Source organism: Balaenoptera ricei, chromosome 5 (genome assembly GCF_028023285.1).
Source record: "Balaenoptera ricei isolate mBalRic1 chromosome 5, mBalRic1.hap2, whole genome shotgun sequence".
Lineage (NCBI taxonomy): Eukaryota > Metazoa > Chordata > Mammalia > Artiodactyla > Balaenopteridae > Balaenoptera > Balaenoptera ricei.
This window is the reverse complement of record NC_082643.1, coordinates 78,896,405-78,911,674: the sequence shown is the minus strand read 5'-3', so window position 1 is coordinate 78,911,674 and position 15,270 is coordinate 78,896,405. Positions and strand designations below refer to the sequence as shown.

The following is a 15,270-nucleotide window of genomic DNA, read 5'->3' as shown; positions in this document are numbered from 1 at the left end:
GGGCAAAATTCATTATTGTTTTGCACTGCTATCAGCTGTCTACATTTTACAGAGTTATAAAATTACTCCCATGGAATCAGAATCCAATAATCTGGTAAAGTGTGATCTGGAAAATGTAGTTTTCCACTGAAGCACAAACTTTTCCCTACAAAAGCAGGGTTTGGGGATCAGGCATTATGTGATCAAATGCCACTCAGTAACTGTATGGTTTCGGACCTGTCTTACCTCAGTCTCCTTATCTATGAAATGGGAATGCTAATCAACTTCGTAAAATTATTAAAAGAATTAAATGAGATAATCCATGTGAAGCTAGTTGCAGCATGCCTAATACATAATAAGCAGTCAATAAATGTTAGCTGCCATTTTATACATACACATGTATATGCATATATAATGTTGATGACATTTTATTTTTATATGCATTCTTATATATACATGTTATTATTATTGAAAACATTACAGGGGAGCATGGCGCCTTGAATCTATCACGGTGGTAGAGAGACATTCCACTCTGGCTGGTTCCAATGCAGATCTAGCTGTAAAACAGCCCCAGGCCTCTAGAAAAGAGCCCCAGAGGACTGATGTTGCCAGGAAGGCAGTTTGGTCCCTGGAGGGGGGCATTTCCCTCTGTTGGCATACTGCTCCCACAAGCTCTGCTTTTTTTCCCCAGCCTGGAGATTTTCATAGTTGTCATAGTGAGAAATGCAGAACTTTTTCTTGGCATAGTAATAATAGTTACTGGGTGTTATAATAAATAGTCCTAAAAATATATAGGTCAAAAACAGTAAGAGTTCTCACTCCTGTGACAGTCCAAGATATGAGTGTCTGGTCAGCAGGCAGCTTTCCAGCATTTAGGGATCCAGAAGCCGGGCTCTGTCCATCTTGTGGCTCCACTAGTCCCAGCCTAATATTCACAGGCTCCTGGCAAGAATACAAATGGAGACCCTACTGGGGTTGTCAGATTTAGCAAATAAAAATACAGGATGACTAATAAAATTTTAACTTTAGATAAACAGTGAATACTTTCTTAGTATAAATATGTCCTATGCAATATTTGAGATACACACTTATACCAAGAAAACATTCATTGTTTATCTGGAATTCAAATTCAATCAGACATCCTATATTTTATCTGGCAACCCTGCACATACCAAATATTTAAAAGTTAAAGAGCTTTTGGAAACAAACTCTTTTTTTTTAAATTAATTTATTTATTTTTGGCTGCACTGAATCTTCGTTGCTGCATGCGGGCTTTCTCTAGTTGCGGCGAGCCGGGGCTACTCTTCGTTGTGGTGCGCGGGCTTCTCACTGCGGCGGCTTCTCTTGTTGTGGAGCACGGGCTCTGGGTGCACGGGCTTCAGTAGTTGTGGCCCGTGGGCTCAGTAGTTGTAGCTCGCGGGCTCTAGAGCGCAGGCTCAGTAGTTGTGGCACACAGGCTTAGTTGCTCCGCGGCATGTGGGATCTTCCCGGACCAGGGCTCAAACCCATGTCCCCGGCCTTGGCAGGAGGATTCCCAACGACTGTGCCACCAGGGAAGTCCTGGAAACAAACTCTTAAAGAAAATATATTCTGTCATCCTTCCTTGACAAACGTACTTTCATAATGGCCTGGAAGGCCAGGTTCCCATTTAGAATTCTCAGACTCCTCAAATTTTCATATCACCCTCCTGCCTGCTCTCTTCCCTTTATCTCCAGCTGTCTGTTGCTTCAAGGACCCTCATTGGCACGAGTGAGGAAGCCCCAGTTCAAGCACCAGCCACATCCCCTGCAAACGGCCACCTTTGTCCATCCCTTGGGCCTAGGAGTGCACACTCCAGTGGATGGTCCCACCATAAGGAGCACAGCCTGGGGATGAGGTCCATATAGACTGTGGACCACACTCCAGTGGATGGTCCCACCACAGGGAATACAGCCTGGGGAAGAGGTCCATACAGATCATGAAAGGGAACCTTCAGTCACCTGGAGAGTGATCTAGAACTGGGAGTGTGGGTTCTGGGTGGGCACATCCCTTTGGCCCTGTGGACTCCCCTATGACCAAGTCTAATGTATTGGATTTCACTGTCCTCTAGGACCTTGTTGTCTTCTTCATCCCACCAGCATAGGGAGAGAGAATATAGAGGGGACGTTCCCATTTGTTAAAAACTTTAACCCAGAAATGGTACACATCTCGTCTGCTAACATTCCATTGGCTGAAACTTAGACAGGGTGTACAGAATTATAAGGAATCATTACTACCTACTAGATTGATTCTAGGATGGCAACAGGCATGGCAACGTGCTGTACTATAAATCTTAAGGAAAAACTAATATTTTTATTGCCATTATATTCAATACTTAACAAAACCAGTAAACAAGAATCCTCAAAATGACACCCCACACCCCCTTTCAGGGAAAAGATTTACAAGGCAGACTGTTTACCCTTGTGTCCCTGACAACACTTAAGCACAGTGCCAAGCATATAGTCAGCATTCCATGAATATCGAGGAGTGCATGATTACTTATTATTTATTATCGGATTGAAGTAAAGATTTAATGCACATCGTGCTAGCATAATGGAATGAACTAGGAGGAAGCAAAAGAGATGCTGTAATAGAAAGATGCTGACCAAAGAGTACTTCACTAAAAATAACCCTTCCTTGGAGATGCCAAAAGCATAAAACCCCAATGCATTCACTCCTGGAGGATGGCTACCCTCAGAAGACACAGAGAAACCAAGAGGCCCCATATATGTGTATACATTTTCACTAAGCGCTGTACTTTAACATTTATTCAATTACCCATTTTTCTTTACTCTGAGAAAAGTGCTGTTTAGAAAATATACCTGGAGCATAATGATATGATGTGGGCATATCTAGGACCGTGAGCCCTAAACATGAGTGTATGAGCTGAAGTGAAGACTCTGAAGAGGTCAGGGCAGAAGGGAGTGGCGGCGGCAGCATGCAGGGAGCATTACTTCCACCTGCTGAACCCGGAACCTAATGGGTTTTGTGTTGATGACTTCCCCCTGAACTTCCTCTCAGAGCCTTGGTGCCAGTTGCATTATGTCCTGCTGATGTGCATTAGCAACTTTTAGGGAAATGGTGTCTGGCCTCGGCGATGCCCTCTTTAACTCTCTCACTCATCTGGACTGCAAGTCTACTACCGTAATCAATATTAAAACACAATCCAAGGAGTGTGGCAGCTTCTCTGCTGGCTCTCCCTCCAGAGCAAGTGTTTGACCTGCAGAATGAAAAATTTAAAACCTTACTACTTTATAGTCAGACTTCACTTTTTGTATGGTTCTCCATGCTCTGTGACCGTTTTGGAAATTCAGATGGTCTTCAGATTCACAGAGGTTGACTGACCATCTGTACAAATAATTTTTAAGTGTTTATGAAGGACAGTTTCAAAAGAGGGGTTCTGAAGACAGTGAACAGGGAGCACACCAGTTTAAACATCATCCTCTGTGCAGTATCCCTGCCCACCCTCTCGCCTCCCCAAGGGGCCTTGCAGCCCCCTTGCTGGGAACGCCCTACTGTCACTACACTCACACCTGGTGTGGCTGTTACCTGTTCACATGGGCCTCCCTCCTTGAGACTGTAAGATCTCTGAGAAGAAAAATGTATCTTGTACGCTTTTGTAACCCCAGTACAATAGAACATCTAGCAAGTGTATTTGTATGCTTGTCTGTAATATACATACAACTATTTATTTATATATTTGTTTACATACACTTTTTTATTGAAGTATAGTTGCTTTACAATATTGTTAAAGTTTGTTTGTTTGTTAGTTTCAGGTGTACAGCAAAGTGACTCAGTTATTTTTTTCAGATTATATTCCATTATAGGTTATTACAAGATATTAAGTATAATTCCCTGTGCTGTATAGTAAATCTTTCTACTCATCTATTTTACATGTAGTAGTTTGTATCTGTTAATCCCATACTCCTCCCTCCCTCTCCCCTTTGGTAACCATAAGTTTGTTTTCTGTCTTACATATATGTTTGTTTACATTATATATATAATTTATTGACCATCACAATAAATACTCCTGAGTACATCATTTCATTTAACCTTCAAAACAGTCTTATAAGGTAGATGCTATAAGTTCTCATTTTAGAGATAAGAGAACTGAGTCACAGAAAGGTTAAGTAAATTATCCAAAGTCACATAATTAATAAGTGAAGAGCTGATATTTGAATCCAGGGTTGACACCAAGGTATGTTTTCAGCCACTATGATAGAAGAGCTACCACCAACATTTACTTAGCATCTGCTGTTTGCACTTGTGCAATGTTCTTCACATTCGTTATTTCATTTAGCCCACAAAGGATCACAATGAAGTGTGGCTCTCAGTTTAAAACAGAAAACTTCCTTTGGGTGTATACCCAGAAGTGGAATTGCTGAATCACATGGTAGATCTATTTTTAATTTTTTGAGGAAGGCAAAAACAGGATTTTGAAGAGATATATGCACTCCCATGTTTATTGCGTTAGTCACAATAGCCAAGATATGGAAACATCCTAAACGCCCATCAACAGATGAATGGATTCAAAAAGGTGTGAGATATATACACAATAGAATATTATTCAGCCATGAGAAAGGAGGACATCCAGCCATTTGCAACAACATGGTTGGACCTTGAGCACCTTATGCTAAGTGAGATAAGCATGATAGCACTTATATGTGGAATCTCAAAAAAGTCAAACTCATAAAAAACAGTAAAATGGTGGTTAGCAGGGGATTAGGGGGAGGATAAGATAGATGTTACTTAGAGGTACAAACTTGCAAAAGTAGTAAATAAGCCATAGAGATCTAATGTGTAGTATGAGGCATATGGACAACAGTATTGTACTATAATCATCAAACTTGCTAAGAGACTACAATTTTAATTGTCTCAACCACTAAAAAGAAAGTATAATTATGTAATGTGATAGAGGTGCTAAATATCGCTACAATGGCAATCATATTACAATATACATATGTATCAAATTAACATGTTATGCACCTTAAATTTACACAATGTTATCTGTCAAATATATTCAATTAAAAACATGAGAAAACTGAGGCCCAAGGAGCTTATGTAACTTACCCGAAGTTGCACAGTTACTAGGCAGTTAAATCCAACATTCAACCCAGTGTTACCTCCCACACCATGAATCACCTGGGAGAACTGGGCAGAGCTGTACGTAAACATCATTAATGAGAAGAAAAGATGACAGTTATGCTGACCTATTTCTTTTTTTCAGGTTCAGTCATTTTTAGCATCACTTGATGGAGAGAAGCTGGAAGTCTTAAAAAATGACCTAATTTCCATTAAAGACATCTTTGCAGCCAAAGAATTAGAGAATGAAGAGAATCAAGAAGTGCAAGGTAAAGGAAAATAACCAGTTAAATAGCAAGACAAACGATTGGTACCGTCCTTACAAAACTGCTGTTAATAAGCACAGCCCTTTGAACAGGGGAGAATTGCTTAATTCAGGTGCTCCTCCTGCCCACTTCCAAACTCTCTGTGCATCTGCTCTCATTACAGGAGCTGGTCACATTGACCTATGGTCCTCCTGTCCCTTGGGTGGGAACTCCTGAGTGAGGCACCTTTATTTCTCTGGTGTCCCTGGCACGTCACAGGCACATAGCAAATGCATCTGGTCGAGTGAACAAAGAGCACAGTGCACTCAACAGGGCCCTGATGACTGGAGTTTATGCTCCAGTGTCTGATTTTTTACCTGCATGTGGAAGTTGTTGAATGTGGTTGATGTTGATGGTGAGCAGGTCTTTCGATGGATTTCTTATCATATTTTTCTTCTTCCTTTTCATTTCTGTGTGTAGGAGTTAGGGTGTATTTGTAAGTGGCCTACATCTCACCCAAAAAGTACAAAGGCACATGGTGCATCAAGGCGTGATTTGTCAAGTTTGATTGATTTACACTAAAGTGAGCCAAGTACGCGCTCCCAATACTCTTCCAGCCAGATGATGACATGACCCCAAGGAGACTAGAACCTATTTTGTGAGAAGCAAGGCTTCCTTGAGAGAGGAAAAGAGGTTCCCAAAGTTGGACGTGCTTAATGATTAAGTTGTCCATTTGGGAGCAGAATATAGTAAAGCATTTGCTGTGTACATGGAGAGTGATTAATGTCATCACCAAGCACTAGACAGTTGTTTCACGTAGGTTACGCTGAAAACTTAAGCAACCTTGGACACGCAAGGCTGGCTTCTCCTGGGATCATCTGAAGGGTCTTATTTGCAACATTTTCACTACTTACTTGCTATTTGTCCTTGAACAAGTTATATAACCTTTCTGAAATTCAGTATCTTACCTGTAAAATGGAGACAGTGATACCTATTCCTGAGGGCTATTGTAAGGATCAAATTAGATAATATATGCAAAAACATATTACAGAGCCTGGCACACAGAACTGCTCGAAGTGTTAGCTGTTATTATTATTAAAAGTGCTGACACAATTCCAGGAAAATAGTAAAGATGCAATAAGTTATAGCTTTTATTTACAATTGTACTTGTGATAATGTACATGCGTATCATCCACTCTCTGGAAGCATTTTGTGCCCAGACGTGTTACATATCTTTAATCAAATCTCAAACACAAGAGCACAAATGCTTCAGCCTAGATGCTCAGGGCAAAATTATTCTAAGCATTTGCAAACTGTCTTTTAAATACTATCTCCCGCTTTAGCCCCACATGCTGACCTTATGTGCCTTCAGTTTAATGAGATTTATGCTCACTGCATCAAAGTAGAAGAATCAATTATACTGAAGCATAGGAAAAGGTCAATATCAAAGAGACAGTTGGAGAACAATGTTTTTGAGCATTTGTGTGTTTCTACAAAGTCACAAAGGATGACAATCTTGTCTTTGCTTTGATAATGAAGAAACTAAGATACTAGCTGTCAAAGGTCATGCAGCTAGTATTCTGAACCCAAGATGAACTAATGTAGATGCCCCTTTTCCAGAGTAACAATCACCAAAAAGATGCAGGCTATTTTTCTTCAGTTTATGATGCCTGAGGTAGACCTTTGCCTTATTGGGGGTGTCATTCAGAACGGATAAAAACAGGATCCCAAATTCTCCCTAACGTCAAAGAAATATTGTTTCCAGTGTAAGTTAATGCAGTATGGCATCCCCAACTAGTGCAATTTCTTGGAGAGAAAACTTGATTCGATACTGTTAAATAGAAAATGTTACTACATGTGTTATGTTCCAGTCTTAATATAGAGCTTCAGTAAATGGAGATTTTTGAATATGACCAAAAAAAAAAAAAAAATTGAAGTCCTGAACAGCATGCTTAAGAAATGGTAGATTAATCTCTCTTTAAGTGATGGAACCCTGTTACCTCCCATAATATGTCCATTTTCCTAAAGGGCAGCTCCAGATGATCAAAACACAATTAATTTTAATTAACTTAATTTAATAATTAAATGTCATTTAAACACGTAAAGAAGAATGGGAGAGAAGAACAGCAGGGTTGTCATTAAATCAATCCAATATGATGGAGTGTTACAACTCCAGAAAGGTGAGGGATTAATTAAAAGCTGTCGAGAGCAATCTCATTAGTGAGGGTGAGCAGACAATCCAGGAGCAAAATTCTGGGAGAAACCACAGCATTCTCATCATATTTTTTCTTCCAAGCACTTGCATTCCTAAAAGCCCCCTAACACCCAAATAATTTATTTGGTACTCTTAGAAAATGTAATAAACTGTCATTTTTAGATAAATTTAATATTGGGCTCCTCTGCATTTAATAACATCAGCTAATGATTTGCATGTTTGTCCTACCAGCAGAGTGTAATTTTATCACACTGCCGTGGGTCTCTAATTTGGTTTACCAGTGTTGTGAAGAGATTTTTAAAAGATATTTTCTCTTTTTATTGACTTGGTGAAGATCTTCTCGGCCACACGTACAGACCAAGAATTGTAGTAATAGGTATTGTTTGTTGCAACATTCTTTAACATCTGTTTTTTATTTACATCCATTTTTCTCTGTGATGATTTTCCTAAAATATCTGCTACAAGTTATTGGTGTATTTCTCTGTCTTATAGAACGAACGCACATTTAAAAGCTGGAGCTACAGAGAGTACGTGTATCCTAATTTAGTGTTGATTACTCTCAAATATTTTTAATCTCCCTATGTTTATATCTTTGTAACACTTAACAGTATAGTTTATATAAAACTTTAGTGTTTACGAAATACTTACACATTTGTTGTATTATTTGCTCCTTACAATAACACTGGAGTAGATGGTTGGGTTTTATTATCCTATATTTACAGAGGAGGAAATAGAGGCTAAGAAGCCCTGTGACTGGCCCCAGGTCACAGAGCCACTAGTGCAGGAGCTGGGGAAGAACCTCCACGTCCTCAGCCTCAGGCCAGGGCTCTTTCTGCCCTGCAGCACTGCCTCACACAGATGAGAAGGACCAGGCAGTTTGGAAACCAGACCCCATGGGAGTGGCCCCTCTTACTTTGCCTACCTAGAGAGGATGAGACCAAGATCTCTGCCCAGCAGAGAGAGAATCTCAGCTTTTGATGGCCTCTCCATCTCTCTCTCTCTCATTCTCTCTCTGACTCTGTAGCCCTCCAGCTCTCCCTTTGTACATGTGACTAAAGCCTTCTCATTTTTGAAGGCTCTGTTCAGGCATCACCTCCTCCAGAAAGGTTTCTTAATACCCCTGAGAATTGGATCAAGTGTTGCAGAAGACTGCTCCGTCTGAGCACTTGCTTTATGGGTTTTATGATTTGCTTGTGTCAGCTTCACTGTGAACAAAGACAGCCATCTCTCCCTCTACCGCAAGGCACATGCCTGCCTCCCCCTGTGGCGGTCACCCTGTCCTCCTTGCTGTCCCTGAGCAAGCCAGGCACACTCCCTCCTGGACTTGACCCTGGCAGTGCCTCTGCCTGGAAGGCTCTTCCCCTGGTCTGTGTTGCTCATCCCTCTCCTCCTCTGGTTTATTACTCAAAAGCCATTTTCTCAGCTCCTCTCCATTTGAAATTCCTAACCCCGAGCTGTCCCTATTCCTCTTCCTTGATTTATACTTCTCCATAAAGCTTCTCACCTGACATATATGTTTTACTTCTCTAGTTTGTTTATTGACCTGCTCCCCAATGAGAATATATAAATTCTAGGTGATGATAAACTGATGAGGCCAAATTCTTTGAACAAAGACCTACCAGTTCTCCTGGCTGTCTTCACAAGCTGCTGATTAACCATTTTGTCTCTAAAACAGAAATAAGCACAAGCAGACAAGTGTTAGATACAGTATTTCTCACATAGCTTAGTCCTCTCTGAAGCTACTGCCTTCACCCACTAACACAGGCCACGGTATTTTCTTCTCAGAGGGTTTCTGAGATCATGTAATAAGGCCAGATGAATGATGCTTTTATCCCTCCACCACCGCCCCAAACTGGTGATACAATCCATTGTGAAATCAATTCTTTAGCACTTATAAGAAACTTTGAAAACGGCCTCAACTTGTAGATACAAATGAGAGATATAAAATTGTAACTTTTAAAGATCTCTCCTCTTTATTGCCCACCAATAATATTAAGTTATTTTTATTTCATGATATATATATAACACATTATAGATAATCAATATATTAGTATCTATGGTATAATATATTAGTAAATTATTTATTCAGTACATATTCATTTTAGCACCTGTTATGTTCCAGGCACTGTGTTAGATGCTCTGGATTCAGGAATGAGCAAAACAAATATTGTCTGTATCCGTAGGTAGCTTCCAATCTGAAGGGAAGACATATCATTACGAAATATTGTAGGACCAGGAAGGTGTCCTAGGAAACCGTGGGAAATTTCTCCAGAGATATAATGTTGTTATAAGTATTAAGATACAAGTAGATGACCCATGGAGACTAATTCTGCCTGCTCAGCACTGTGGCTCTGCGGACCTAAAAGGGTACCCTGAGTGTCATTAAGGGTTGCAGTGCTAAGCATAACAGTACCATAAGTCATAAACACAGTGTTGTCCCAGGGCTCTCAAGCCTGAGAAGGGTCATTCATTTGTCCATTCAGTCACTCAGCAAACAGCTACTGACCACCTATAGCTGTGAACAAGACCGGTAGGTCCCTCCCTGCCCTCACGTGCCCTTCGGGCCAGCCCAGGGGTGCCCCAGCTAGAGCTGCGAGCAGCAAGACTCCACCAGCCCCTCGCCCAGCTGCAGCCTGCTGCCTCGCCTCTGTGCTCATGCACGGGCACAGCTTGTCTTTGCCCGGCGGCTGGAGGGCGGGCTGCTGCTGCCCCCACTTATACTCTGACTGCGGGCTGTAAGGTTGGGGCAGCTGCCACATTCTGAAGGATGAAGAATAAATCATGCTTCTTACTTCTGTCATTTTCTATTTCCAGGGATAGAAGAAAAGGGAGAAGAATTTGCTAGCATGCTTACAGAGCTCCTCTTTGAATTGCATGTTGCGGCCACGCCTGACAAACTCAATAAGGTCAGCACCATATGAATCTCGGTTTTTGCTCGTTGGTTTTTTTTTTTTTTTTAAAAGGTCTCGGTTGTAAAATCCAGAAATCCACCTGAAATAGAAAAACCCCAAGTCCCAGTGGCACGTGGCGGGAGGGGAGTCCCAGGTCAGTAATTAAGATTCGAGGAGGCAACATCATGAAATGTGACGGCGGAGAACGTGCTAGGCTGTGTCGTGAGACCTGCGTTTTAGTTGCAGTTTCACTGGTAATTACCTTGTGACCTTGAACAAGTCGTTTCTCCTTAACATAGGGTCTTATATCAGATCAGTGGTTATCCTCAGCCTAGAGAAGGAGAGAAGGTGCAGAATCACCAAAGGGCTTTTTCAAATTCCATCTCCCCTCCCCTCGAAAGTGACATGCCAGCATTAGGCAGAGAAAGCACATCTGCCAGAGCCAGGCCACTCACACAACCCCTCCCACTGGAAAGCTGGTGCTTCGTCGTGTCTAAGACCATCTGAGCTTTCACTGTCTGGGTTCTTCTGAGAGTTAACACTGGATGTTTTGCAAGTTCCTACAAGGTCTTGCTATGGCATTTCTTAATGAGGTCACTGATCATTAATTACTTAAAACTGTCATTTTTCCCATTCTCTCTCTCTTTCTTCTCTTTTTTTTTTTTTGAATTTTTGAATTTTATTTAATTTATTTTTTTATACAGTAGGTTCTTATTAGTCCTCCATTTTATACATATCAGTGTATACATGTCAATCCTAGCCTCCCAGTTCATCCCACCACCACTCCCTCTCTTTCTTCTCTTTAGCGATCAGTGGTTGACACAGGTCCTCACTCATCAAGGTGGGTGAGGAAAGGGCAGACTGAGGCAGTGAGGTGGAGAGATGAGCAATTTCTTTATCTCTGGTAGAGGTCACTGATTCTGGCAGGTCAGTGACTTGAACACAGCAGGGAAATTGCCTCATTCATCTCCACATAGCACCTGCCGCAGCTCAGAGAGTGTGTGTGGTGCCTCCAAGGTCTCACTGGCTTATTTACATAGGTAAACCTTTGTCCCTAAAAGAGGACACACCAAGCATGGTTTGTTAGGTTTTGTCTCCCCCAGTCTTCTCCCCATTAACTTGCCATCAACACCATGACACATTAAACTTTGACATACAAGCTTTCAAATGAGAAGTAAGTTTTGCATAAGCTCAGATGCAACTTAAGCAAACAGCTTAAACTATAATATAAAAGCTGGTGAGTCTGCCCTTTCAAAATTCAGGGAGTAACTAACAGATAGGGAAGGTGGTTTCTGCTTGTTCAAAAACTTTTAAGGCCACAAGTTGCTCAAACTGCACTCATGTGAAGTGAAACTCATCGCAGTTCTTCTCCTGTTCCCACCCCCCGACCCCGCCCTGAGAGGTTCTGGCATGGCTGGAGAGGAGCAGAGCCGTCCTTCATCTTCCGGCGTGATACATTATTAGGTTCATGAAATATTAAGGGCTTCATGAGACATAGCAGATGAGGAAATTTGCTTTAGCAATGACCCTGGCTAAATTTCATATATAAAAATATATATATGAAATTTTATAGTTGGTCACAAAAAGTGAAAAATATACTGTGGCTTTTCCAAAGTGACAGTCATTTTTATTCCTATCTGAGTATCATTTTATCTTTTTTTATAGATTTTATTTATTTATTTATTTACTTTTTGGCCACATTGGGTCTTCTGTTGCTGTGCACAGGGTTTCTCTAGTTGCTGTGAGCGGGGGCTACTCTTTGCTGCGGTGCGAGGGCTTCTCATTGCAGTGGCTTCTCTTGTTGCGGAGCACAGGCTCTAGGCGTGCAGGCTTCAGTAGTTGTGGCACATGGGCTTCAGTAGTTGTGGCTCACGGGCTCTAGAGTGCAGGCTCAGTAGTTGTGGCGCGCGGGCTTAGTTGCTCTGCGGCATGTGGGATCTTCCCGGACCAGGGCTGGAACCCGTGTCCCCTGCATTGGCAGGCAGATTCTTAACCACTGCGCCACCAGGGAAGCCCTGAATATCATTTTAGAATGCTTTCCAAAAATTCCTCTGGCCCTGCAGTTTTCTCTCCATACATTCTTTCTATTCTGTCCCTTTTTCTTACTGTATTTTTTACCAGGAAGCAACAACAAGGTGTTTTTAAGGAAGTTGAGGAATTGCCCCATCACTCTTTAAACGTACAGAGAAGCACCCTTGACTGTTTAGGGTTTGATCCAAGTCGTGGGATTGGCTTTTGTGTCTCCATATTTGTACAATAAACGTATTGCTTTGGTTGGGGGCCTTTGCAGGCCATGAAAAAAGCTCATGACTGGGTGGAAGAGGATCAAACCATGGTGCCAGTAGATGTGGCCGAAGAGTCAGAGGACAAAACAAAGAAGGAAGAAAAGGAAGAGGAACCTGAAAACCCCGAAGAAGACAAGAAGGAAGAAAGGAAAACTAAGACAGTCGAGGTAAACACATTACAGATCGTCCGCCTAAAGAGCAGTAACATGATGTTCATTTTATTAACAGCCTAATTTTAAGTGAGGCAAACCCATTTCATTTTCATTTATACCCTATTCCACACTATAGAAATACGAGTATTAATGTAATAAACACTAAAATTTCTCTGTACCAGGACATTTTGTGATTTAGCATAGATATAGTAGCTTTCCTCCATAGCGTTACAGTTATAATTTAAAGGAAAAAAGATCTTTAAGAATATAGTTGATTTATCTTTAGGGTAAAATTCCATCTTATATGCAAATCTGTAACCATAACATGTCCTTATTCCCCATAACTAATGAGGTAATTGAACCGTTTTCCAAAAAAGAATTTCATTGCCACAGTTTTTATTCTGCAGTTTAATAAATTTATATGTGCATAATTTATAATCTGCCTATGTTCAAAAATGAGTTCGTAATAACTTCATTTTACGTTGAATTTTAATTTTAGAGAAAGAAAGTTTCAAATTAGATCACTCTAAAGAAAAATGCCCACTGAGGTCTGTTCAATTCAGCCTCCCTTCCACACGCTTTCACGAGTACCTGTGTGTTGTGTGCCCAGCACTACTCTGAGAACTGGGGACCCAGCTGTGAAGAAGGCTTGTTATGCCCCTGGGACCTGGTGACACTTCTGTTTTTGTTTTTTTGGGGGGTTTTTTTTAGTTTTTTTTTTTTTATTAATTAATTTATTTGTTTATTTATTTATTTTTGGCTGTGTTGGGTCTTCGTTTCTGTGCGAGGGCTTTCTCTAGTTGCGGCAAGCGGGGGCCACTCTTCATCGCGGTGCACGGGCCTCTCACTGTCGCGTCTCCTCTTGTTGCGGAGCACAGGCTCCAGACGCGCAGACTCAGTAGTTGTGGCTCACAGGCCTAGTTGCTCCACGGCATGTGGGATCTTCCCAGACCAGGGCTCGAACTCGTGTCCCCTGCATTAGCAGGCAGATTCTCAACCACTGCGCCACCAGGGAAGCCCGACACTTCTGTTTTATGGTAGCATTTCCACTTAGAAAAGTCTTAGGTACGCCCATTAATCTTTGGGTAAATTTTTTCAGGTCATATTTGTTTTGGGGGATCTTTTACCAGGAATTATATAATTGTTTTAATGTCCCAGGATTTTTTTAGAAAGCATCTGCTCAATGAATAATTTTCTGACTTGCACTTTTTGCTTTCAGGAGGTATACATGCAGTCCATCGAAAGCCTGGCAGAAGTAACAGCTCGCTGTATTGAGCAGCTTCATAAAGTAGCAGAATTAATTCTTCATGGACAAGAAGAGGAAAAACCAGCTCAGGACCAAGCAAAAGTTCTGATAAAGTAAATGTTACTTTTAATTCTTATTTTTCCAATTTTATGTATACGTGCCATTCAACTGCACACACACACACTCGCGTACACCCTCAGCTACTAAAGATTCAGATTTCGTGTCAACTAATTCCATTGTTCTATGGTCATCTTAAGAAATAAGGACTCTCTTAAGAAATGAACCAAGTTAGCGAGAACAGTAATAATTAGCTAGACGTTCCAGGAATTATTTATGAAGAGATTTAAGGGAAGACACCGTAAATCATTCAGAGCTAAGTGTTTGTTTTAATAGATCAGAATCTTGAAAGTACAGACCTTTGAATATAATTACATTTTCAATATGCCACACAGATAAAAGACACCTTAATGGACCTTCTCAACTAGTTTCACAGAAATATGCAAACACACCCCCACTGGTCCGAGGGACTTATACCAGCTCTGCATATTCTGAATTCTGGCAATGATGGTCACTAACGTAAGCCAGTTCACTGTGGATTGCTTTTGCATGCATATTTGCTATCATATGTTTATTCTTCAATAAGCTACTATTATTAGTTTAGTGAAATAAAAATGTGTGTATATATATAATGTTATATACATGAAAATAGCTGGTATGGAGCGTTCATTAAAATAGTTGATTATGGAGCTGAAGAATAAGCCATTAACTTTTATGCGTATGAGTGTAAGCTGTGGTATAGAAAATCAGCACAGGTCCAAATGCCCTCTCATTATTATATAGACACAGGAACCAAAATAAGAGCCTCCTAAAAATATATGGGTACACACACACACACACACACACACACACACACACACACACACCTCAACTCATTCACTCACTTGCTAGCTAACTAGTCTTCACTTATTACTACATTTGGCATTGTAGGTTGGGGAGCAAATTTTTGGTGGAAGGACCTTCCAAAAAGTCATTATTAGTGTCTCTGATGGCATTTTTCCTCACTTGTACAGATTTGTGATCTAGTATAGATTTTCATATCTAAACATGTGAAAATCGAAGCTATTATAAGCACTGCACAATCCTGCCCTTAAAATGCC

The 15,270-nt window shown here is 40.9% G+C and overlaps 1 protein-coding gene across 4 annotated transcripts in view; it reads left to right on the top strand.

The window, feature by feature from the left end:
* The window catches only part of FAM114A1 (family with sequence similarity 114 member A1), a 121,865-nt gene that overhangs the window by 36,979 nt on the left and 69,616 nt on the right, over nucleotides 1-15,270 (top strand). For all 4 annotated transcript variants that reach the window (XM_059923185.1, XM_059923184.1, XM_059923183.1 and 1 more), the window contains 4 exons: nucleotides 5,225-5,348; nucleotides 10,354-10,445; nucleotides 12,721-12,882; nucleotides 14,087-14,226. In XM_059923185.1, coding sequence (XP_059779168.1) covers nucleotides 5,225-5,348; nucleotides 10,354-10,445; nucleotides 12,721-12,882; nucleotides 14,087-14,226 — 518 coding nt within the window. The remainder of the gene's footprint in view (nucleotides 1-5,224; nucleotides 5,349-10,353; nucleotides 10,446-12,720; nucleotides 12,883-14,086; nucleotides 14,227-15,270) is intronic.